Genomic DNA, 26,416 nt, shown 5'->3' on the forward strand with positions numbered 1-26,416 from the left:
TGCGATTTGTTGTTCTATATAACAATGAAATACATTATTGGTTGAAATAACAATAATTTATTTATTTATACATTTGTTGAAATTCTACGAATAAATATTGATCTATTATAAGTTTAACGCTTTGAGTCTGAATATATATAAAAATTTATGTCGTTACTTATGTTTGTGGTTATTTTTGTTTAAAGTAAACATAAGTGTCGGGTAAAGCTTCATAAAAAAGACACAATTTAAAAAAAATAATTAAGAAAAAGAAAACTCTTTTGGCTTATAATCATATATCATAGCATAATCTGTTAATATAAGAATTATTTTAATTTACGCAAAAAAAAGTAAAAATAACTATCAAAGATGTGTAACCAACTTTCGATTGTTCGATACTTGTAAATCTAAACTATGCAGATACTGAAAAACTCATTGATTTTATTATATAGAATCCTTTAAATCCATACATTTTCTCTCAGAAATATACATACACCCACGAACATATGCATCCACTCGTACGTACATAAACACGCACAAATATTTACATGCAATATTAAGCTATTTTAATTATAATTTTTTCTCTTTTTTTTCTCTTTTTTTTCTCTTTTTTTTTCTCTTTTTTTTCTCTTTTTTTTCTCTTTTTTGTAATTCTTAAGTAAGGCAAGCAATCTCACAATGTAACTAACATATTACTTATACTATAGCACTAAGACGAAAGATAACTGGCTCCTATAATACGGGTCTAGAACCTAGTTTAGGAATCAGGCGTACTATTACTATGTAATTTTATCATAATTTTTGTTGCCTAAATAAACGATTTTATTAAAATAAACGATTATATTGTACAAAAAATTTAAACATTTTAGATGTATATAGTAAAAAATAGAGCTCACTCGTTTTGTAAGAATTCGTTGTTATGATATTTTTCAACAAAAGAATCGATAATTTTTTAAAGAATTATTTAACTTGATTTTATTTATTTGGGGTCAAATCTAGTAATTTGAATTCGAGGCACTTCCCATTGATAGATTGATCTTGAAAACCTACATATCCTTAGTTCTGATAACAATACAATATTATTTTAAAAAGAGTGTGTTTAAAATTTTAAAATGAATTTATTTATAGTTAACTGAACAATTAGGTAGTTAATCACTAAGGAATTGAATTATAATTTTATGAGAGGTGTTTTAAAAAGTTATCTTGGATATTACAATGAGATATTGTTTAATTTTATAGGTCAATAAGTATCACCTTCAACACTGTAATACGTTTAGAAGTATATTTTGTTTAAAAAATGTAAACCGTACATTTTTAAATTAAACTATGTGTGTGATGATTTATTTTAATATTTTTATAAATATCGCAAATATTATTTCATTATCTTTAACTGTAATTAATTATTTGTACCTCTACTACTTGCTATTTAAATATTAACTTACAATTTAGTAATTAAAATACTCACACAAGTGACAAAAAAGGAATCATTGACTTAAAACTTCATTAAAACTAACTGCATTAAGCTTTTTATACGCTAACATCGATACAAATTCTTCAAAACATATCAATATAAAAAAATAATATCAATTAGCGTCACAACCCGTCGAGATCGGATTCAAAGATAACTTCCATCAAATCAAATAACGCGAAATCCGACACGCGTTACTTCGTAAACAAGCGTCGCGTTTATTTTACTCATCTAACGGTGCATTGAGACGTTTATCTATCAAAATATACATTACATTTGACAGTATAAATAATAAATCAGATATCAATAACATACATACATACAAAATATATTGTGTTCTGTATAGTGTATAACAAACCTATCACTAATTATGATTAATTTTGATGTCATGTGATATGTTACACACTGTCACCAATCACTATATCGATATGAACGCGATTAATCGATAATTTTAGACATCACTAAAATTCACTTATAAAAATATTACGAAAATATTCAATAATACGAGTCGAGATAGTGAGGCGAACGTGCTAACGCCTCACGCGTTGATACACTACTGACTAGAAGATCACTACCTTGGGGGAGGTAGTGGACAGCAGGCTCGATATCCGACCAGTCTGTACAGGCTATGTCTGTGCCCGATGTATTAATTCATGATCCGAGCTACTAGCAAATATGGATACTCGTGGGATCTAGACGTTTGTTTTTTTTTTTATTCAAGGATAACGACACGTGTACGCTTACGTTTTTCATACGTAAGACAGCCTGAATTACATATTCCTTTATGTAGTGAGTGACGCGCGACTATTGTAATACTGAAACCTTGGCATGATGTCTTCATAGTTATTATAAGAATTGTTACCGTTGTAAGGACTCCTTGATTTTTAAGTAAATAAACATCCACATGGTTCAGTGGTTAGTGTGTAGGTATATCTACGAAAACATAGTGGGACTTAGGTTCGATTTTAGTTCCAAACTGTGTTAAGTCTAAAAGATAGTTATTATAAAATCTTTATCGATCTTTATTTAACAACATATTTTCGATTAACCTGTCTTTCTAAGCTTTTCATTATTGTGGTTTAAGATCTTTTTTCCTCTAAGAATTTACAAAATTGACTGACGAGAAACAATTTTACTAGAACATATAATTTGAAATTTTACCAGTAGTCAGAGATTACAATTTAGGTATATACAATTTACATTTTACTAACAAATTTCTTTAATATATTTTTAAACGATGAAGTAGTGTTTATATCACGGATGTTTTAGCAAATTATTATAAAACTGTGCTCCCTGAAAAGCTACACTTGATTCTGGGTTTTGATAATTTTAATTTATCTTTGTTTCTTGTTTGATATCTATGAGGTCCTCTTTTTAAGCATTATTTGCGAAATTGTCTCGCGTGTTAAAAAATTTCTGATGAATATATAATTATTGCAAATCCGCAAACATATTTATAGTCGAATTCAATGGCATTTTATTTACACATTTTAAACTAAAATTATTCAAAATAAGTCTCTTTGGATAATTTTAGTTTTAAGTTTCGTTAAATTCATGATGCAAATATTTCTGTTTTTGATAAATTTGTGATAACAGCCTTATAAATAAAAAATAGATTTTTTATTTATGAGGTTTTTTTGTTATAATTTCTGATTTATATTGACTTCAATAACATATATAATATGTCAAATACAAATGTCTTTTCACGATTTATCATTTCACGGTTCATGAATTTAATAAAATTTAATAATTATTTAAGAATTAAATTCCATAAAACAATTATTGTATGAACATTTTCAATGTTATCATAATTTTAAATGTCAAATTACTAAATAGCCGGTCTCCTTGTTACAATAAGCGAAATGTGAAAAATACTGTAATAAATCTTAACGGATTACGAAAAGTAGACATTTTATTCCCATTCATTAAAATATCTGCCCTTTGACAAGGCTGAAATATTGGAATATTTAAAACCATTCACTTGAATTAACTTCATTGAAATTGAGGTCATGTTAAATTTGGTTTTCATAACATAAATTCTATCGCTCAAATCAGAAAAAAAAATATATAATTTTACATAATTATACATTCACGTCAATATTACGCTTATTTAAATCGGTTTTTGGATACAATTTAACAAATTAATTACACAAATGAACTACTTTTAAAGTACACATAAAACAATTCTCGGAAATATATTAAAGGTCGCATTTAATTCTTCGCATATTTCTTAATAATAAAATAACGCTAAAGATTTGTATATTTGTTATAGCCAATTTTTTTTTTTATATTAGCAGATTTTTTTTTATTTTTTTACTATTCCATCTAAGCTTTAGACTTGTGCTACGGTTTACATTAGTCGAATGCTGGGATTCGAACTTTGGAATGAGTGATTGGAAATCCATACCCTTAAACATTAGGCTATTGTGACTTTTTTAAATTAATTTAAATATCAATGATTATATTTACCCTTTATAGGAAATTTATATAGTAAAATCGTTAAATTATATTTATTATCACAAATAACTCACTTGACTACCAAACACGCGTAGGCCTTACTAGCTGTCGCTGTCCAAATAACATCAGATTCAAAATAAGTTAAGACAACTTAAATGGCATGACCTCTGAACTTTAAATTAGAAAGTAAGAGCTTGTTTTTATTTTTTATTAATTATCCAAATGTGAACCGACATTTTTGAGCTCATTAAAAGAACATTTAACAAGACTAATTGTTGCTTGCGACTACAATCACTTTTTAACAGAAGATACAAATTTTATATATATTTTTTTTATGAAAAATATTAACAGATTTTTTTTGTAAATTTACTTATATTTATTTTACCATTCAAACTAAGCTCTAGGCTTGTGTTAGGATATGGTTTACGACTATAATCGAAGGGCGGGATTCGAACCCCCGACCTCGTGATCGGAAATCCGTACCCTTAACTATTAGGCTATTGACGATTATATAAAAGTGATTCACAAATCTTGGGATGAATTTTTGATGATGTTTTCTTCTAATAAACTAATAATTAGTTAATTTGATAAATAGGAAGACAAGACAAGACGTAGCTTGTTAGTTATAGATAGACCAAAACGTAATATCAAGTCGTAATGGCCGTCCGACTAGACGAAGGTATCCGATCTTTTCTCTTCCGCATTCATAGAATGATCTTATCTATATACGCTATAAGTTTGCCATTTTAGGTGACAAAGTTACAGACAGTAAAATAACCGTAAGCAATTTTGTCTAGTATTTTCCAAAGGAACGAATCTTCAAATTTTCTCTGTGAACATTTACAATGTAGCTCTATACAAACTGCCGAATGTTGTAAATGCTTAAAAACAAGAAGTGCTATTAAGTAAAACGTAGTCAAATAGACAATTATTATCAGATCTAACAACATTGGTAAATAAAATGCATTTTTTTTTTTAGTTTTAATCAGAAATATTAAATTAATAAAATAATTTCGGACATCTAATTTCCAATCAACACCATCGAGAAATAACTGAAAAACAAACACGGAAAGTTGTATCCGCCATTTTGGTTTTAAATGTGTCCCTTTATGTTTGCGAATGGCCGTAAAATGTAATAAAGTGGTGCATTATAAAAGGAGCTACAAGCAGACCCGGTCCATTAGCCACCAAGCTCGTGTACCACTTCAAACATATTAATTAATTACTCAACATACCAATTTTAAACAGCTATACCAAATAATCAATTATTTTGCATCGAATAATCCACGATTTTTGTAGCAGTTACGAAAGCTAACTAAATATGGAAAATTTACAGTGAAAAATTATTTAAAAACAATTTTTTTTTGTCTCCTTAATTCATTTATCGACTTATTATTCCTAAAGTTATCTAAATACTTTTATAAATATTGACACTTGTGTAATAACAATATGGATTTCATCTTTATAATTATTAAAGCATCAATTTATCTAAGCCGTAAGTAGTAGCTAAAAGTGTCTGTCTGTCCCACAAAAATTCTAAATCCATCTCCACATTCAATGAACCCTCGAGAGCTTTTCGCGCACGAGAATACAAATCAAAAGCTGTCACCGTACTATGTCATACGCCAATGCCGTTTTCAATCTTCACGATTTTACCGTACCGAGTGGGATCAAGCAATATTGGATGTTTAGTTCTTATATTGAACTGAAAACATATAACTTTCACATTCAATAAGTATAAAAACATCGACACATAAAAAGAAATTGAAATAAAAAACAAATTAAAACTACGTAAATTATACAAGCTCAAGAAATATTATCGAAGCCTGTGCAATTTGATATTGTGAAACATTCAGAAGTTACTATTGCTATTAAAATTTATAAGGCACCATCAACTAAATAAAAATTTATTTATGTTTTTGTGCATCATTGAATAACACATAAAATACTTAAAGTTTAACAAGAATAATTATATTAAAAGCAATTATTTTAAAAAAAATATTTAAGAGATAACTTTTGTGGAGGAAAATTTCTATACATAGGTATTCAAAAAATGTGTTGCCTGAACGTGTATTGCATATTATATATTTCGCTTTGCATTACATTTAAAAAAAACTACGACCGATGTGTAAAATAAACAACTTACGTAAACGAGAAGTAAAATTTATTCAGCATACATACATATTTTAATAATGAACAATATAACAAATCACGTTATAACCTGAGAAATGGAAAACATTCAGGTTTTTTGACGTCACTAAAAATCATTAACGGTCAACGTAATATAAAGTCGATAACAGGTTATAAAGTAATATAAATCTATAATGTAATAACATTAATAATCTTAACAATTATTCATGAATGACAATAAAATTAACAAAAACTAAATAATGAGGCAAGATAAAATATTGGTATTTTACTTGGTTCTTCAAAGCAATAAGCAAGACTTAGCTCGCAGTTAAATATGGAAATAAAAATTAAAACGAAACAATAAATGGACATAAACTGATATAAAAACGGCTAAACACTCACGATGGGCTCGAAACTAATCGGTGCCGCCACCGGACGAATATACGTGAGTGCACTCACGCAGTTTCGAGCCCATCGTGAGTGTTTATCCGTTTTTGTATCAGTTTATTATAATGTTTCACGAAAGTTTGAATAATTTAATAAATGTACAGTCAACATAACTAATAATGTTGCAGATTACGCACTATAAAAAAAAACCACGAATAACCATTTTACATTTAAAACAATTCTAAAATACTTATTGATATGTATCATTCTTTGTTATTCTTGATTGTTAAATAAAAAAAAATATACTAAAATGCAAAGTAAAGGAATGTACTAAGAAAATCTACTAAATAATACTTTAATGGTAAATAACTTAAATTGTAGAGTTACCTTAAAATTATCCTAAAACCTTAAGGGCTTACATACACGGACAGTTTCAAGTTTTTAATGCACCTAACGTACGTCATACATAGCCCACAATTTGCATTTGCTGATACAAATGCTACTCCGAGTGTATGAAAAGGCCCGTGAATTGCAATTTTAACTTATTTTTTAATAATTATATTTTAAATATAATGAGAATCGTAACTTTATATTGCTTTTAGTTGCTACTTATGCTAATTATTTTTATATAATTAAAATTTTAACATAAACAAAGATGTATGCGATAGAGTAAAACATTGTTAGCCTAATTAAATATATCTTATATATAAATAATTGCACTTTGGAGATAACAGATCACTAAAATAAATATTACGAGTACGGAAAAACAAATTAAAATAATAATAGAAACTTGTAACAAACAATACTGTAGAAAAAAATACCAATATGTAAATTATGAACTTGTAAAACAATTGAATCACATTCACCATTAAAAAGATCTCAAAACTGGTATACGATCGACTTTTAATCAAATCTACGGCCATGTTAGGCTTATAATTAACAATTTCTAATTTAACCTTGAGTTTCTGAGTGCAAAATTTCCATTTTAAAATTTTATCTCTGTTTTGTCAAAGATGAAAGACGCGGACGATAATATGTTTTATACAAAGATATTTGGCTCAGAAACTCACGGTAAATTACATTTTTTAATCAATATTTAATCATAATTTATACTGGAATATCGATAACTTTAAAGCGGGTCACTGATACTTGATGACCACGATCAGTCTGAAAAGACTAACGACGAAGAAGAATCGATAACTTTAGGAACAATAGAATGTTTTTTTTATAGCTGGTCAATCATTGATAATGTATGTACAGGATATTACTCGTAAATATAACAGAGTATTAAAGATCGTGACGCATAAAACGTACCGTGCAGATCACACGGAAGTTGCAATTTAAAAACAAACAAAAAAAAACATATCCACTTCATTGACTATCCAAAAAAATTAGGCATAAATGATAAAGAGAAGTATCCAATTAAAAATATTCTAGTTTATATCACTTATAAACTCATAAATTTCTTTTTAATAAATCTTAGATTAAAAACTTTTTATAAATAGTGCGTGTGACGTCTCAACAGAATGATTGTTCAACGATGAGACAATTTAGGTTAATGTCTTTATTCATTTAGTTTATTTTATTTTAATATCACACAATTTCGCAATTTATTTTTATAATGGATATTTCTATTAATAAAGACAATAAGATTTATAACAATTTATATCCTTAATACCCAGAATACTTTGATTTAAATTCCTTTTGACATGTATCGGATTAGATGATTTGTACAAGACGTTTTAAATATTTGATATTATGTGTTAAAATACTTCTAGATGCAAAGACAATTCATATTTTATTTTTATATTAAAAATACTCCGACTTTGTCTATGTATTCAAATGCAAAATACATGCAATGCAAAATGCTCAATAATAATAAACTCGGAAATAAACTCTGTAAAATCGTCAATGCAATAAAACATTTATGGTAAATATTTCATTTAAAAATCATTAGAAAAAAAAACAATTGAATGTATATATACAACTCAAAATTATTTCGATACTAATCATGGGTTTCTGAAACCGAAATCTCCGTTTTAAATATGTTGTTATCTCTGTTTTGTCAAAGATAATGGTATGTCTTATACAGATTTTGTCCTTAGAAACTCACAGCTAGTATCCAAAAAATAAACTTTCTTTGATTTGGCTCCGTACAATTGTAAATTATTTGATTCTTCTTGGCTTCTCTGGTCTCTTCGCTCCCGGCCGCACACCGCAGGTCGCTCAGGACGCCAAATGTGCCCGTCATTCGGTGCTTATGATCTGGAACAAGCAATTTTACTTTTTAATTCTCTTGAAAAACAAAATTCAGGGGATTTAAGGCATCCTGAGCGACCTGTTACGGAAGGTGACATACAATTTATTAAGTAACTTGCAAACACATCACAAAATATGTATTATGTTACTAGAATTAGGAGTATCTTAAAAATAATTATCAAACATGTTATTGCAAGTTACTTATAAATAAATGCGTCTAAATCTTAGTAAATAACAAACTAAACTATTAACATTTAATTCAAATTATTTCTTTGATGAAGCTTTTGTGAAATTTTTGGGAAACAAATTAACTTTTTGCAGTTTGGACGAATAATATGTACACAAGTTAAAGTAGTTCTTAATCAATTTTTTCCTCTGAAAAGTGACAGAGAACCTTGTTTAGCTCATGATTGTTTTACGAATATTAATGTAACTTTTCCTTAACTAATAACCCTAACAACAATTAGCTCAGTCTTTGATAATTATCATTTTAATATTAATTAAAAAATAAGCTGTTCAATAGTAATGTCTTCAACACAAATTGTTTATGTCGAAACGTAATTAATTGTACAAGTTTATCATGATCAGCTCACTATATGTCCCCACTGAGGGGCTTGGAGCCTACCCTAAGTTAGGGGTGATTAGGCCATAGTCAACCACGCTGGCCAAGTGCAGGTTGGTTGACTTCACACATATCTTTGAATATATTGGCAGTTGTGTGCAGGTTGCCTCACGATGTTTTCCTTCACCGTAAGAACGTCTGATAAATGTACATATGTAAATCGAAAAACACATTGGTACATGGTGGGTTTCGAACCCAGGACCTGCAGATTGCTTAAGGCCTGAGCCACCGACGCTCCACAGGTGTATAAATCTCTTTTATTATATGTAAAATATTAACGGCGGTAATAAAAAAAATAACATATAATAAAACATTGTAGTTAGATAAATGTGTATGACGTCTATAACATAATGTGCTCGTTAAAATGACAATAACATAATATAAACTTAAATATATTGACAACTAAGAGTTCCCGCCAACTTGATATTGAACTTTACTAACCTAAAATATTATGTTATAAGTTTTATTATAAAAGATTAGTTAATTCACAATATACAAGTTGTCTAAAAATTAGACTGAACTAATTCTCCTTGCATTAGACAGGCATTAATTTTTCTATGTTAACGGCTAACCTTCAAGACTAAAGAGTTGTTTGAAAAGACTCGTTCGAAAAATTATATAATATGCAAATTATAATTTAAAATATTATTTCCACTTTTAACGTTTTAAAAGTGGAAATAATAAACAAATCGTCATTTCAAATTTTTTTTTAGCCGACTTCAAAACGAAGGAAGTTATCATGTGTGTCTGTTTTTTTTATTTAATTTCGCACAAAGCTTGTCGTCCTTAAAAAATCAATACCTAAAGCCCATCAAAATTTGTTTTTAAGAAGATACAAACCATTAATTTATATTTATATAAAGTTTACATATTTAGCAGTTTATATTTTCAAGGAAAGTCCCTTTAACTTCAAAAGGGAAGAACCTCGTTACTAAATAATGAGACATTGACTTCAAATTCAATACGTTTAAAAGGAAAATATTTAAATGGCAACACATAAGTGTGGTTTATGGCTATTAAATTTTAATTTTAAAGGAAATAATGAAAGATAAAGTCAAGTAAGTTAAAACATACGTAATAGTCTTTAATGTAACAACTATAGTTTAGTCCTGTTAAAAGTTTCAAATATATAATTGAAGTTAATTATATGAAGATTTCATTAGGGACTTAGAAATTACCCTAAGTTCGAGGTAGACCCTAATTAAGGGGCTAAATCAATGGAGTCAATAACGCTACACACATCTTCGAATTTCTTAGCAGATATTGTGCATAACGAAATTGAATGAAGGATAAGTTTATATACAAAATATATCCGAAGCTATAAGTATATAGAATAATACTACATATATGCGACAGTCATAAAAAATAATGAGAGTAGTTGAACATAAAACGCGATGCACGCATGAGCACGCAGCACTCACACAAACTCAACAACACATTAATGACACCCGATCTGTTGTATGCATAATCATACTCTCAGTCAAACAATGAAATGTCCATTTTCGTTATATGCATAGGAACATTACATTTGCAAATTTTATAAAGTAACGACTAATCCTCATACAATAGCCTGTAAAATTTGTATGTACACATTTTTTAATTTGCGTTTAAATGTTTGGGATAAAAAGATAAAAAGAAAGAAGGAACAACTGTTGACTTTATAGGACCTTATCACGACTTGACGACAAACACGATGTAATAGTTTATCACGTTTACAAAAACTAATCACCAAATATAAGCAATCCAAACACCTTTTAGTAATAATTTAATTTCGACATATTGAAATATTATAAATTTGATTAATGACGACTACATGGAGGCAACGTTTAGTTTGAAACGATACCTAAATCCTCGTGGTAGGGTTGTGCTTTATAAACATAATTATCTTATTTTAATAATTATAATATTTTTATTACACTGCACAGCAAATATGTTTTACATAAAATAGCAACATAAATACATGTTCTGTTTACATACGTTTCACGAATTAAATAAAACTTGAACGTATATGTATGTTACGTTTGTCTGTAAAGGACGAAAAAATGTAGCTTACGACTGAGTCATCCAATAAGTAAAATTTAAGTTGGATTAAACCGCTATTATCAAAATTCTTTTGATAAAGCCTATCGTACGAAATTTACTCATCTTGGTTCTAAAATATTTTTGTTAAGAAAATATATGATACGACTCCGTCCGCGTATTAAAAAAAAACGTAATTAATATCCTACATGTTCTTCCAAACTATGTTGTATCAATGCCAAATTTCATCGAAATACATGCAGCCGTTTTGGAGATAACTTCTAAAAAACATCCATCCATCCAAACAAATTTTTATAATATTAGTAAGATGATTGTATAAAATATTAGTGCTTGATGTGGCGACCCTGTGCAGCCCACGCCACACACACGCGCCTCTGACCGGTCGCTTGACGTCAATGGCGGGCGGGGACGAGCATATAAAAAAATTAAACTATCGGTTTACTACTGCAGGAAACATTGACCATAACAAGCCATTGTTTCCTTACATACCTACCAATTAACTGTTTACTAACTAAACATCTCATGCATCGTTTTTGTGATGGTAATCGTCCATTGATTTATGTAACACTTTACAAATAACAATAGATGTGATAGCATTCTAACAATAATATTCTTAAGACGACAATTTTTATTTATTACATAACAGAAATGAAGTCTTGAAGAAGTCTTGAAATAAAATCTTAGTCGTAAATTAGATGAAATTATTTCTAATTTTCTTTTTTAAAACTATTCAGTTTTTTTTTATATTACGGGATCACAATATATATAAATACAAATCCACATCTCACTTCTTAATATTTTTTTTATATAAAATTCTCGTGTCACAATTTTCGTTCCCATACTCCTCCGAAACGGCTTGACCGATTCTCATGAAATTTTGTGAGCATATTGAGTAGGTCTGAGAATCGGCCAACATCTATTTTTAATCCCGCGCGGACGGAGTCGCGAGCGACAGCTAGTAATATTATAAATGCGAATGTTTAGATGGATGTTTATTTGAAGGTATCTCCAGAACAGCTGAACGGATCTCGATGAAATTTAGCACTCATATAGAACATGGTCTGGAAGAACACATAGGCTACTAATTATTTTTTTTAGTTCCGCGCGGAAGGAGTCGCGCGCGAGCGCTAGTAATACATACAAGCATACCAACTCATGCAAAAACTAAACAACTTGTCAGTTAGGAAATTTAAATTTGATTCAAAAAACAAAACACATCGATAATATCAAAGGGGAGAAAAAAATATCAGAAACATTCTTGCTACAGTTACTCAAGAAATCATTTGATTAATTCAATTACGTAAAAGTTCGCTATTAGCATCGTACTATTTTTAGGAATAAATATAATACTTAAGTAGTTATAAATCATTATAACTAACACAGATATTAAGTGCCGAAGTATTTTATTATCATATAAAAATAATTAGCTACTTTAAAAATAATTTATAACACGAGGAAAATTGCTTGGTATCGATTTAACAGGTTCCTATTTGGAAATGTCACAGTATCTTAAGAAAAATTAAATAAAATATTTTTCTACACTAAACTGATTAAAAATGTACATTCCCTTACTATTATGTGTCAGAATATTAGTAAAATATATCCTTTAAAAAAGTATGCATAATAACTTCACCTTAAATGTAAAATAAATTGTGTTAATTTATATTAAACATTTTTGAATTAGGGTTATGACATGTTTTCACCTTAAATGTAGTCATAAATTGTCTTTTTGAAATATAAAAATTATAAATGTATCGTTTATTTTATTCTATTTCAAATTAACATATTCTATTCGACAAAAAAAAAACAACAATAAAACATAGATGATTTTTTAAAGCGGTCTAATTAAAACGAAACTTTGTTAAAGGATTGACGTCAACGCCGTCCATGAGATGGATTCCGCTGTGACACCGGCAGATATGAACAAATTTACATTGCCTCTAAACGCTTTAGTGACTTTAGTTACGCTTTGTTATGATAAAGGCTAAAATACACTATCGATTAAATAACCTTCAATCATACTAATAATATAAATGCGAATGTTTAGATGGATGGATGATTCTTTGAAGGTATCTCCAGAACAGCTAAACTGATCTCGATGAATTTTACGTACATAGAGAACACAGTGTGGAAGAACACATAGACTACTAATTATTTTTTTGATTCTGCGTTGACGAAGTCGCAGGCGATCGCTAGTATATCATAATATTTATTATGTCTGCTAATATTTATAGTTCTTGTCCGCCTGACAAGAGGGTAAGACTGTTTGTGACATTTTGTAGCGAAGTCTTCCTTTCTTTGTTAGAAGCTTTGTCTGAGATTTCTTAGTGTACTTAATGCCCGGTAGATGGAGTGCATAAAATTTTGTCGAAAACGTTACGAAAGTGTACGAAAATATTCGTGCTAGGCTCTATCCTATGAATTTGTAGAAATAAGTTATTTTATTTAATTTTAGCTGCTCTTATTTTATCAATCAATTCAAATGCTAATAGATAGGTTTCCAAGGATAGGGAAAATGTTGCTACTGGTGTACTTCCAAGTTAATCATCATCATCATTAGCTAACTATACGTACCCACCGAGGTGCTTGGAGCCTACCTTAAGTTAAGGGTGATATTAATATTAATATTAATCTATTTTGGGTGGAGTATAATTGTTAAGATCGCTAGTATGTCCCCAGCCTTATTGACTTAAGTGCGTTTGTACAGTCAACATTAATCCTACTTTTGATATTGACTGTACATCACAAGTTGACAATAAGTCCTGCTTAAATAGCTTTTGTTAATTACTTTAACAAACTTATGACGATAGTCACATTTATTTGTTTGTTTTACGTCCGCAAATAGATTATGTATATTATAATAAAAATATTTTGGTTCTATAAATTCATTGTTTGTAAAATAAACAGTAGTCCAAATTCCAACGGTCGATGTATTGTAATAATTCCAAGAAAGTTGTTGAATTGAACAAATTAAATATTATACATGGGATAAAAAAATTGTTTATTGTTTTGTATTTTGGCTGGTGCCAAAAAACCTTAATCTGAAAGAGTTCATAGTAAAGTATACCACAAAACTATAAACATTATGCGATAAAATGGGGCTGTCTTTAATCGCTCTTGTTACATACTTTTTCTAGTTCTCAAACATGCATATTCATAAAAAAACAGGGTCGTAAGAGACAGACGGACGGACAACAAAGTAATCCTATAAGGGTTTTTCCTTTTGAAGTACGGAACCCTGAAAATACAGCCTTAAAGACGTAATTGAATAAGATTATCAGTAGACCTAAGAAATTAGCTGTTGCTACGAAATAAATATAGATTTATAAACAGAACAAATTATAATTAAGCAATTTATATTTCATTGTCTAAGGTAGTACTGATGTATCACATCCTAATTTGCAGCAATTTTAAATGTCGGTTATTTCACAAAAAAAAAACACCGGAACAGCATCATTTAGGTTTGTCTCGGTCCAGTTAACACGGAGAGTGACAATATAGTGCACATTTGACGGATGTCAGCTTCCGCGCACAAATGCCCCGATGGCACGGGATTAAATATGTCATACAGAACCCATGATAACGTTCAATGGAAATGTTTGTCACGGAATAACACTCGTATTACGTCCTGTGATTTCTGATAACGAAACAATATATATAAAAGCGTTTTAGTAGCAATAAAGTTTACATCTTATTACGTTGGTAATATAAACATTTTTTATTACTCTACTCAAACTTATGAAAGGAATACAATAGTATGAGTTTGACAATTTTATTTGTAGTATCTTTCAGCTTTTTAAGTGTTTTAGATACTAGAAACTAGATGTACGTATATGCACAACGACTTAAAAGAACTGTATTTTATCTTCTTAACAATTATAAGGTAAGTCTCCCGCAAGATGAACCGATTACCTGCTCAACGTGTCGGGAGAACACTGGATGCGGGCGGCACAGGACCGGGTATTGTGGCAATTGGTGCAGGAAGCCTACCTTCAGCAGTGGACAAATTCAGGCTGAATATGATGAGGATGAACATTTGTAAAAGCATATCTTAATATATCCTGTCTATACCACATAAAATGTACAAATCTTACTGCAATGTTTCCAAAACATTATTGTGTTGGTATTAAATCGATGACAATCGTAAACTTTTACATATTAATTTCGTAAAAGTTTTATTTATCAGTGTGTTATATACCAACGTTGAAACATTATCAAACAAACGCAAACAGGACAACCGGTTCGGGACCGCGTTGACGTCACGGAGGCCACCGATAAAAGTAAAGGACGTAGAATTAATTTACATTGTCCACTTGCCCACATGATACTCGGTCGCACTTTCACTGATTGTCTTTTGTCAGATTAATATAAACGACGAACAAGACGTTGTCATCTTTATTTTAATCTAAATGGTGGCAAGGAGCAAGCAGTCGCTTTGTTTCGCTAAAATAGCGAAGTGAACGCTGCGCATAGACTGTAGTAAGTTGAAAGACTGTTCAAATGCGATGTAATCTTTCATTTTGTAAGGCTGAAATACAACTGTTTTTTACGAATGTTTCGGCAGTGGAAATCCGTACACAACTTGACGCGGCCCTCCCCATTTCTTGGAACAGAAGAGTCCCAATCACCAATTAGAGTATTACATGTATATCTATTTTATTTTGTATTCTTATTTCTCTAATACACGTTGTTATATAGATCGAGAAAATACAAAGATCAGAAAAGAATAACTTTTGTTTTATATTTACAAGAATTTGTTAAGAGAAAACCGTTATACGCAGTATAAACTAGTGCAACAAACATCGTCTGCAAACAGCTAACAAACTAGATTGACATTTGTCTAACAGAATTAATTATTAACACAACATGTTATGAATAAAGAACTCGTGCTTTTTTATACGTTTTATACGATTGTATAATTTGTTGATTACCATATTGACACACACGGCGTATACAAACAATAAAACATGTTTGTATAGTAATTAATTAATTTAAAATCATGAAAAACATGCACAGCTTTTTCTAAGTGCATAAACTAAAATCATCTTTCGTATTCATTTTTGTCCGGAAAAACATAATGCGTTGTCTCGTAAAATTAGTGTACCTTACTCTTTACTATTTTTCGCAATAAAAATAACAAAAATCATAAATATAATCACAGGTGAAAATCTTACCTTTTTAGGTAGCGTTGGAGACTCGAACTCCTCATCATCCCGGCTGGAGAGCGTGGAGCAGGAAGAGCAGGCAGAATCCGCGGACAGAGAACGCGCGCGCAACCAGGCCGCCTCCTCCGCTGTGGCGCCTACCGCCACACCGTCAGAGTAGTCGCTGACGACGACACTGGGAGTGCGCACGCAGCGACCCCTCGTCTCGCAGCCCTCGCTGCCGCGCCGCCCCAGCTGTACCACGTGAGCCTCCACCAGCGTGCGCTCCCGCCTTGGCGAAGGCGCTCCTGGTGGTGGCGTCACGTCACGGGGGTGCGAGTGCCGGCGCGGCCGCGGCTCCAGCTCCACGGCGGAATCGTCACTCAGGTCGCGGCTACGGCGACGAACCGCCGCACGATCATCGTCGTCAGAGGAGGTGATGTCCTCGGGCGGTGTGGCAGCACGCGGGATGCGCAAGTACTGCATGGGCGCGGGCTCGAAGCGACGCAGGAGCTCAGAGACACGCGGCTGGGCGTGCCGGAGACGCGCGTGCGGTGCCGCGCTCACGAGCCCACTGCCGCTGGCGCGGCGCTGCGCGTGCGACTGCGCCGGCAGATCTGCGCGCGCCTTGTCCGGCTCAATGCCCGCGCTCAGTTTCAGGTAAAACAGGCTGTGGTTGAGCGCTTTCTCGCGCAACACGCGGCGAAAGTCCTCCGGAGGTTGTTGCTCTGGTCGCGGCATTGTTCCTAGAAAAATAAACAGTCACTTGTAAGGTAAATACGAATATTTTTATTTATTTAAATTAAGCACACCAGATAAATAGAGCGTCGGTGGCTCAGTGGTCAAGCACTTGACTTGCAATCTGCAGGTCCTGGGTTCGAATCCCGCCATGTACCAATGTGTTTTTCGATTTCCGATTTACATATGTACATTTATCCGACGTTCTTACGGTGAAGGAAAACATCGTGATACAACCTGCATATATCTGAGAAGAAATTCAAAGATATGTGTGAAGTCAACCAACCCGCACTTGGCCAGCGTGGTTGCCTATGGCCTAATCACCCTTAACTTTGGGTAGGCTCCGAGCCCGTCGGTGGGGACGTATAGTGAGCTGATGATGATGATTAATCTAAGCTATAAGAACACAAAGGCTTTATTAGATTAAATAAATCACCAAAAGTAACTTTCGTCAATATTCGTTTAGCGCGATCAAACAGGTTTATCTAATTAAATCATAAAGACAAATAATTTATTTAAGCTCTTGATTTAAAAGCAATCAAATTAATCAACTGCTTTAAAAACAGTTCATGTAAATTAATTTTATAAATTTTGTTTCGCGTATTGATGCTACAAAAATTTTCCATTGAGAGACAAAAGAATGAACATGAGCCGTGACTTGAAATAGGTTACTGTATAACGTAAGTCTAAAACATGCGCTCTTTGTTGGTGACTCCAATTATCTCTACGTTTGTTTGCAAATTATATAATACAAATTATCATATACATATTTTGATGCAGACAGTATTACCTGTGTTACGTCACTTCGTTGCCTAAATGTCAATTAACATCGCATAGAATCTGAAACAAAGAAATCTAGTCTCAAAAATTTTAAGGATGTATGTCAGAACGGCTGTATGGATCTTGCTGAAATTTAGCACAGATGTGGAGCATAGTCTGGAAGGACACATGTACTACTAATTAAGGTTTTTTTAATTTCATGCGAACGAAGTCGATGTCGATAGCTAGTAAAACATAAACACAAACGAACCCTATGTAAAGTCTTTTTAATGCACGGGATGTGTTAAATCAAACAGCTGTCACATATCAACTGATTTATTAATATCTACCCACGATAGATAATATTTTTATTAACCGAAATCTTTATTTCTATATACCTGACACCCTATCCATCATTCACATAATAATTGTGCGTAATTCAAGACAAAGCGAACTGCATTAGATGAAAAAAATACTTTGATACTATCAAGATTCCTATCTGTAATAATATGTTTATTCTGATTACACTCACTTTAATATCATTAAGACAAAATGTGATTAAAACGTCTAGTTTTCTAATTAAATACCCAGATATATTTTACTTACTGCAGGGGACCGGCAGATCCTAGTATTTAAATACTCATATGACCTCTCGTTTATAATTTATGCATTGCACCCGCATAAGCCTGAATTACTAGTATCTTATCAACTTTAACAACAATCAACCATACAACATTCCCATTTATTAGATACTAGCTACTGCCCGCGACATTTTAGTAACATATTCCATTCTTATTACTTACATATTATTAAAGCCATAGTAAAGTTGAAGTACCAGACAGCAAGGCCCTTAACAAAGGATATTTATAATAAAAAATGTTGCCCCTTTCACGGTCTGTTTAACTCAAGTTAATTCACTGCCGCATCCAACAGTTAAATTGTTAGGGTGTCACCATATTGGTAGGGGTCAACGCCTCCAAAATGATGCATTTATGGGACTATTTGCAATCGGTGGGGGAGTTGAAAACATCATGTTATTTATATCGAATAACCCAAAGAATAAGCTAGGTTAGATAATAACCATCTGATGTTATGAATAGCTATTCTATTACGCAAACTTCAAAAAATTTTAAAATCGCTTGATTAAACAATTAGGCTACATAAGCTAAGAAACCAGAATTGTCCTATTTTTCACCGAATTTTTGGCACGGTTTATTAAAAATAACTCATAACTACTCCATATTTTTTGAGTTTACAAAAATGAGACTTAATGACACGATGAAGTACCCTTTGAGTAAAAAAGAATTATAAAAATCAGACAACCAGGACTTAAGCTACTAAGTAACAAAAATAAAAAAACATATAGGCGACCTAAGAACCTCCTTTTTGAAGCCGGTTAAAAACTAAATAATAAAAGAAAGAGTTGATATTACTATAATGTTCTACTCGTATGTTCCAATATCCATCTATAAGCCTAGTTTTCATAGAACTTAATTTAATTTTATAAATTGCTTGATTTAGTGTGATAATGCCTTTATACATCGCCAGTCACTCGCTGCGTGTCCTCATGATGTGACGTCAAAGCCAGCCTTGTGCCGGAGTAAGGGCGTTATACTCGCTCGAGAATGGCTTAATTTAGACAATATAACAAATTGTTTTGATAACTGTCCACGTAATTTATTTAATGAAGACAAACCATTTCCTGCTATAAAACATCGCGCTATAACAAGCTGTTCAAATTGGCTTTTGGATGTTTTTCACAATTTTTTTTTAAATATCTAGTTACACGAAATGTTCCGGAGGAACGAACTCTATCGACTAAATTAATTCCCTACTTAACTGCCGTATAGAAATTACTTTTTTTTTAAACTTTGGCTTATACTAAGACATAATTGTGTAATTATATAATTTAACTGAATCATATATTTGAACCTGAATAAGCAAACGAGTACTCGCTTACAGAGGTTTTTGTGGTATGTAAAAATGAATTCCTATTTGCCTCGGTCCAATCACGCGTGAACGGCTAGCGGAGGAAGGATCTTATTTGAGGAGATAATAGAAAATGCATAGCCTGGAAGGCTACTTATCACGTTTTTAATTTCGCGCGGAAGAAGTCAGGAGCAAAAGTTTTCTGCGTAACTGATGGACCGATTTTGACGATAAGCTAGCTAATGCACTTGAGTATACTTATAGGCTTCCTTATTTAATTCTGCGCCTACAAAGTTGCGCGCGCCTGCTAGTTATTAATAAAAATCAAAACACGGATAGTCGCGGGGAAAGATAGTGTTTTGTAAAACATACCTGACGGCCTAGATAAGCCAGATAAGGCTAAGCTAACAGCGATAGCAGCGCAGACGGATCTGGAGCACGCGGCTAATGTAAACATTATTATCTCGAAATGCGGTGAGAGCTTTTAAAGATCTGACATGATTTTTTTGTGATACAGACACAATTTTATTTCTCAAATGAATAAAAAACAACTCGAATTTTCAAAATAAATGTCTTGTAACTTGTATGTAGTGGTATATGCATATTTTTTGGGATTTTAAAAGAAAATTGTAAAATACAGATAGAGACGAAATAGTTAGGTTATTTTCAGTGAATAAATTGCAAATGTTGTCACAAATATTAGTTTCTTTATCGTTCCTTAATTCGAAAATATATTTGGATTGTATATTTAAATGTTAATATTAATATCTTAAATTAACTTACAAGGAAGTAACTATTAACTCAAGTGCATGTAGGAATGCATCTTACCATACACACACGCATCTTGAACTGTTACGGTGTACGATCTCAAACGGCTTCCTGTAAGTACTGTTAATTCAATGTAAACGTAATGTTTCAAAGCTTTATTGTGCTTTCATAATCTCATTAAAAGCTCTTTATGAGCTTGCGAAAAAACGTTAGAAAATGTCCCTCAATTCCTGTCTTTTAATGGTCAAATTGTTGAGTTTTACATATCATTTCTTAAATTATTATAAAAAATATTAATAGTTGTGTTACCGATTATTTAGAATACAATGTAACGTAATATTTGCTTGTTGAAAAAGAAAATTAATTACATTAAGGTTAGTAATTTGGTGAAATCAACTTTCATCAGATTCAAACACTTTTCTCTGGAGATTAACATCGTGTTAAGAATGTGAACGGTGAGCACAATGGAAAGGAATTAGAAACCGTAACGTACGGACACAGCTCGAGCTCTTTGTTTTTATAATGTATAGATTACAGTTATTACATTACCCTTGTTTGTATATCCGGGATTTAAAACCCTTTCTTCGAACTCTATGTAAAATAAACAAAACAAAACGCATCACTAATGTAACCATACCTTTATAATAGTTTTACATCATATTTTATTTATTTATAAAATAAATGTTAAAATATTACATCGAAAAAAAATCGCAACCATGATGTATTTTGCTTATAAAGAATCAGTTTTTTTTTAAATATGTGTCAGCCTATATGGCTGCAAATCCGCGCTTGTTCCTGATAATCTCCGAAACAGCTGGACCAATTTTGACGCGTAGGATTATGCATGCGCAAATTATTTTTTTAATTTCCTCCTGACGAAGTTATATTTGTATTGTTTTATTTCTAATAGTATTATCACTGATAAAGTTCGAAAATTTTAATGAGTTTTCTGCTAATGAAATGGAATGTCGTCAAAAGTACATTTAGAAAACAGGTGAACGTAGAACTAACATTAATTTAGTAACGCAATTGCCGTACGCTTCCGTTGGCCTCTGCGCTGACGAAACGTGAAATATCAGATAAAGTTTAATTTGCTGATAACGTGCCGGTAACGCAATACAGCCCGCTGCTATGTTACTATCGCTATACTGTCTAAATGTTAAGCAGAATATAATATAAATAATTTTTAGTTAGGCACTATAATAATTTGTTCAATACACAAGAAACTCTGTCTGCGCGGTATTAAAAAAACTTAATTAGCAGAAATGTTCTACATCTATGTCAAGATCTATGCAGCCGCTCTGGAGATACCTTCTAACAAACATCCATCCATTACACCCAAACATATACACCTCTACTATATTCTATCATCAATTTATCTTTCGTTAAACTTCATTGTAACTGCAATCGTTATTAAAGTTTACAAAAATAAACTCGTGTCGTAGAATAATAATCGTCCAGTGTCAGTCTGCTGACGTCAGAAGATAGTAACAATAGCTTTACAAGGCAGGAGATTGATTTGAACCAAACTATAACAAGATATTACCTTCAACATTGCACTAAGATTATAATAAGATGTTTAATAATTTACTATGAAATTATAAAATGTTATTACACGTATTACGCACGTATGTTTCGATAGGTTAATGTAAAAAGGATACCTAATAGGTAGACGCGAAAGAGAAGTGCACCGTGCTATATGGAAGTCCTTAGTCCCTTCTTGAGACGTGGGTTGAGATGAAGGAGATAGATAGCTTTTAACATAAGAAGGTACAGTAAGAATACCTGCCAAATATTTTCAGTGACTCGCTTGTAGAGGGTTCTCCCTTATCTAGATTAGATTGTATTTGGAAAATGATGCTATTAACGTCACTACTTAAATAAAATTAAGAAATCGACACTAAGGAAAACTACCCTTTTGTATAGATATCTCTCTTAGTGGCCAGTGAACGACGCAGGCCGGTAGTAAGCTAACCGTCTTCATACGAAATGGAAGTCTTTTCATTGCTGTTTGGAGTAAAAACAAAAGAAAATAACCCCAGCCGGGAGGTTGAGCTTGTTAAAAGCGTTATCATTAGTTCGGTTATCGAAATGTTCATTAAATATCGTTGCGGGGGCGTTGCGTACGCGTCCGATACGATGCGACATGATAACTGATTTCCTGCGTAAATATCAAATTTGTTTTTTACGGGTCACGATATAATTATTAATATATATTTTCGTTAATTAAATAAATACGAGTAATACAGGTTGAAATTTATTGTCATAAAATTAAATGTGTTATATTATTAATTTTAGTATTAATTTGAATCATTCATAATTATTAGAATTGAAAAATGTACGAAATAATACAACCTGAAGGCCTACTACAAATATTTGCTATTACTACTTTACGTCTGTACAAATTTTAATACAAATGTTGCCGATTGCGTTACGAAAACGGTATCACGTATATTCCTGCTAGGACCTCTGAGCCGTGTAGTAACTCATGTATAATGTCAAAATAAACAAAAGAAGTTGAAACTCTTTAACTATCTCAGTCTCAATTTGAGTCAACGATGCATGAGATCATCTTTAAAAAGAGTATAAGTAGAGTATAATTTTCACGAAGCAAAGACAACAACATCACGTTGAACAGTGTGATGTTTTTATGGAATTTTGAATGGATTTTATTCATTTATGTGTATAAAAATGTAAACATTTTGCACCACCCTGGATAACATGACGCACTATGATGCGGTGACGCAGTGTTGTGCATAAAATGTCCGCAACGTGCGTCTCTGAGCTGAGTAAAAGAACAGAACATTTGTAACTCTGATATCATACGAGCAAGGGTCGATATCCGGGCTAAACGTATGCGAATGCATTTTTTCATACGTACACCATGAATTTCTTAATTCACGGATAATTCTGTATTTTTTTTAATTCTAAGTTTATCAGCATCGACAAAATATGATGATAAAGGTTGCTTTTCTTATCCTGATCCAATGGACTCCTAAACTTAATAATATAACTTATGTATACGTCGACCAATACAGGTTCGCCATTCGAAAACCCTTATAAAGGCCCTCAAAAAAGCATAATGCTTACAATATACCATTATGACTTCAATCTACATTACTAATCAAGATTATTGCTTTTTTTTTAAATAAGCATCAAAAGCATAGACTATTTTGTGAAAAATTATAGTACGTATCATATTTATATTTCTTTACATCCTGTCATGCTGTATTGTTTGAAGGCATTACACATCACGCATTACCCCAAAAAAAAATTGTAATTTTTTACAATATCCAAAAATTAAGGTTACTGTCGGTACATACTGCGACATTTTTTTTTTCGATTTGCAGCTAATGCATAATAGATGCGCTTCCATTATTTATATATGCCGTGACGGTGAGCATTGAGACAGGTTAGGTTTTTATAACAAACATGTTAGGCAACTGCTTAAAAATTTTCCAGCATAAACAAAGGAACTGCGTAGGCGCATACATTTATTTTCGACATTTAAAGTTATCTAAAGCAGTTTTGTTATTTCAATTTTCTTCATTCGTTCAATATTTTGCTTGGAAAATTTAACAAGTTTTTTTATTTTATTTATAGAAGGTCTTGCTAATAATCGAAACGAGTTTAACATTAAAATTTATATTCAATTATTTCCTCATTAAACCAAATTGATACACGTTGACCAATAATTTATTTTATTTTACTCGTATTCACAAAGTTGCTGGCCAGTTATTTGTCCCACTTTTTTTTTCTCAGCCGTACTTGTTTCTCAGCACGTAATCTTAGGGTCAAGAATGTTTAGTACTAACTTCTTAATTATTTCTTGATCTAGTTTAAACAACTTATTACTTGTTATAAAATGGATACGACATAGAACATTTTTAATTTAATCTTTGCTGTTTGGACAATAGTCTATGTTCTAGATCTGTGTTTTAGTTTTGCACACGTTGTATACGACAATTGACATAATTATTTAAAATTGTAGACAAAATAACACGACAACAATAATTTATTCCGTTTTTTTAACTACTATAAAGACTTAATTTAGGAACAGAAAAAACTGTTTAACGAAAATATTCATCATCAGCTCACTACGTCGAAAATCCCCACCGAGGGGCACGGAGAGGGATGGGATTAGGGATGATTAGGCCATAGACAACCACGCTGGCCCACTGCGGGTCGTTTGACTTCACACATATCTTTTGAATTCAGATATGTGCAGGTTGCATCACGATGTTTTCGTTCACCGTAAGAACATCGGATAAATGTAGATATGTAAATCGGAAATCGAAAAACACATTGGTACATGGCGGGATTCGAACCCAGGACCTGCAGATTGCAAATCAAGTGCTTAACCGCTGTGCCATCGACGCTCTAACGAAAATAAACTGCAATATAATTATTGTGATAATTGATTCAACGATTAAATGATGAAAAATAAAATTTGGTAAAATATATAATAAAACGTCTACGAATTCAGATCGTGATGTTTTCCTTGAAATGACAGATTTTGTTTCGTTCAGACTTAAACTCGCCTGTCGAGATTCCTAACAGTTAACTTTATCTCTTATTACTTTGAGTCATCACCATAAAGATTGAAAACATTGCATTATGTATAAAAACAATTATTGCCAAAGCCAAAATAACACGAACGATATAAAAAATGCGAAAGTTTGAATGTATGGATGAATGTTTGTTATAAGGTATCTCGAAAACGGCTGTATGAGTCACGCTAAAATTTGGAACACAGTTTGGAATAACACATAGATTACTAATAAATTTTATTTTTTAATTCAGCGAAGACGGAGTCGCGGGCGACAGTAAGTTATAAATATTTTTACAATGCGATAGTCGCGGTTCGTAGAAATTCCTGAAATCATAAATACCTTATCACAATCCTAACATGGTGACGTAATAATTGTTAGTTACACATTAAACTAGTTGTAGTTACGTTACGTTATTCGTTTTATGGCACTAAATTCCAATAAGAGTTGCAGTTTTTAAAATTGATCGTTCTCGTCACGGTAATAGGCAGTTGCAATAAACGAAATCGGCAATTTAATGTAGGCTTTTAAGGTTAAATGTTCGACTATGTGATATAAAATTATTGGCAATATTTTCTATTTGCACAAATCGATTTATTATATAAATATCGATAATCGATGAAAAACTTTTTATCTTGCACTAATTATTCGAATTTAAAAAAAAATTGGGTACAATTTGCTTATTGTACTTATTGTATTCATAACAATCCGCGCTTTTGATTTAAAAAAAATATTCTTTAAAAAAGAATGGGTCAAGGCTTATCATTAACTGTGACTAAAATCGTTGCACAAGAAAAAAAATCGATTAGAAATTTTATTCGGTTTTGAATTCCAAATCTCTTTCAATTACCATTAAAAGATTGTAAAACATTTTATGTTACTTTGTACATTTGATATAGATACCTGAAAATTATATTATCACCTAGCACTCAAGACATTTAACGGTTCCTTAATCCGTTTTCTAGGATAATAAAAATATCTGCCATGTATATATTACAATTTGTTATATATTTTCGTTTTCTACATTCAAACATCGACAACTTTATGCCGCACTTTTTTAATATCTCCCCAATTTAGTCGGTATATCTAGGACAATAGTACATCTTATAATTTGATAAATAACAAAGAGTAGTTTGGACACGTCTTGTTTCGAATGTGGGTGGGCATTGCGTAGTGTCCCGGTTAA

At 31.6% G+C, this 26,416-nt stretch overlaps 1 protein-coding gene across 2 annotated transcripts in view; it reads right to left on the reverse strand.

Annotated features, from left to right (window-relative positions):
* Positions 1-26,416, reverse strand: part of IP3K2 (Inositol 1,4,5-triphosphate kinase 2) — a 91,509-nt gene that overhangs the window by 61,227 nt on the left and 3,866 nt on the right. Inside the window, exons 2-3 of one of the 2 annotated variants that reach the window (XM_013306668.1) lie at positions 18,015-18,064; positions 16,517-17,232 (exon numbers count right to left, since the gene is read on the reverse strand). In XM_013306668.1, coding sequence (XP_013162122.1) covers positions 16,517-17,227 — 711 coding nt within the window. In that variant the 5' untranslated portion in view covers positions 17,228-17,232; positions 18,015-18,064. The remainder of the gene's footprint in view (positions 1-16,516; positions 17,233-18,014; positions 18,065-26,416) is intronic. The other variant, XM_013306669.1, reaches the window with a different exon arrangement.

Source organism: Papilio xuthus, unplaced genomic scaffold (genome assembly GCF_000836235.2).
Source record: "Papilio xuthus unplaced genomic scaffold, Pxut_1.1 DF828177.1, whole genome shotgun sequence".
Lineage (NCBI taxonomy): Eukaryota > Metazoa > Arthropoda > Insecta > Lepidoptera > Papilionidae > Papilio > Papilio xuthus.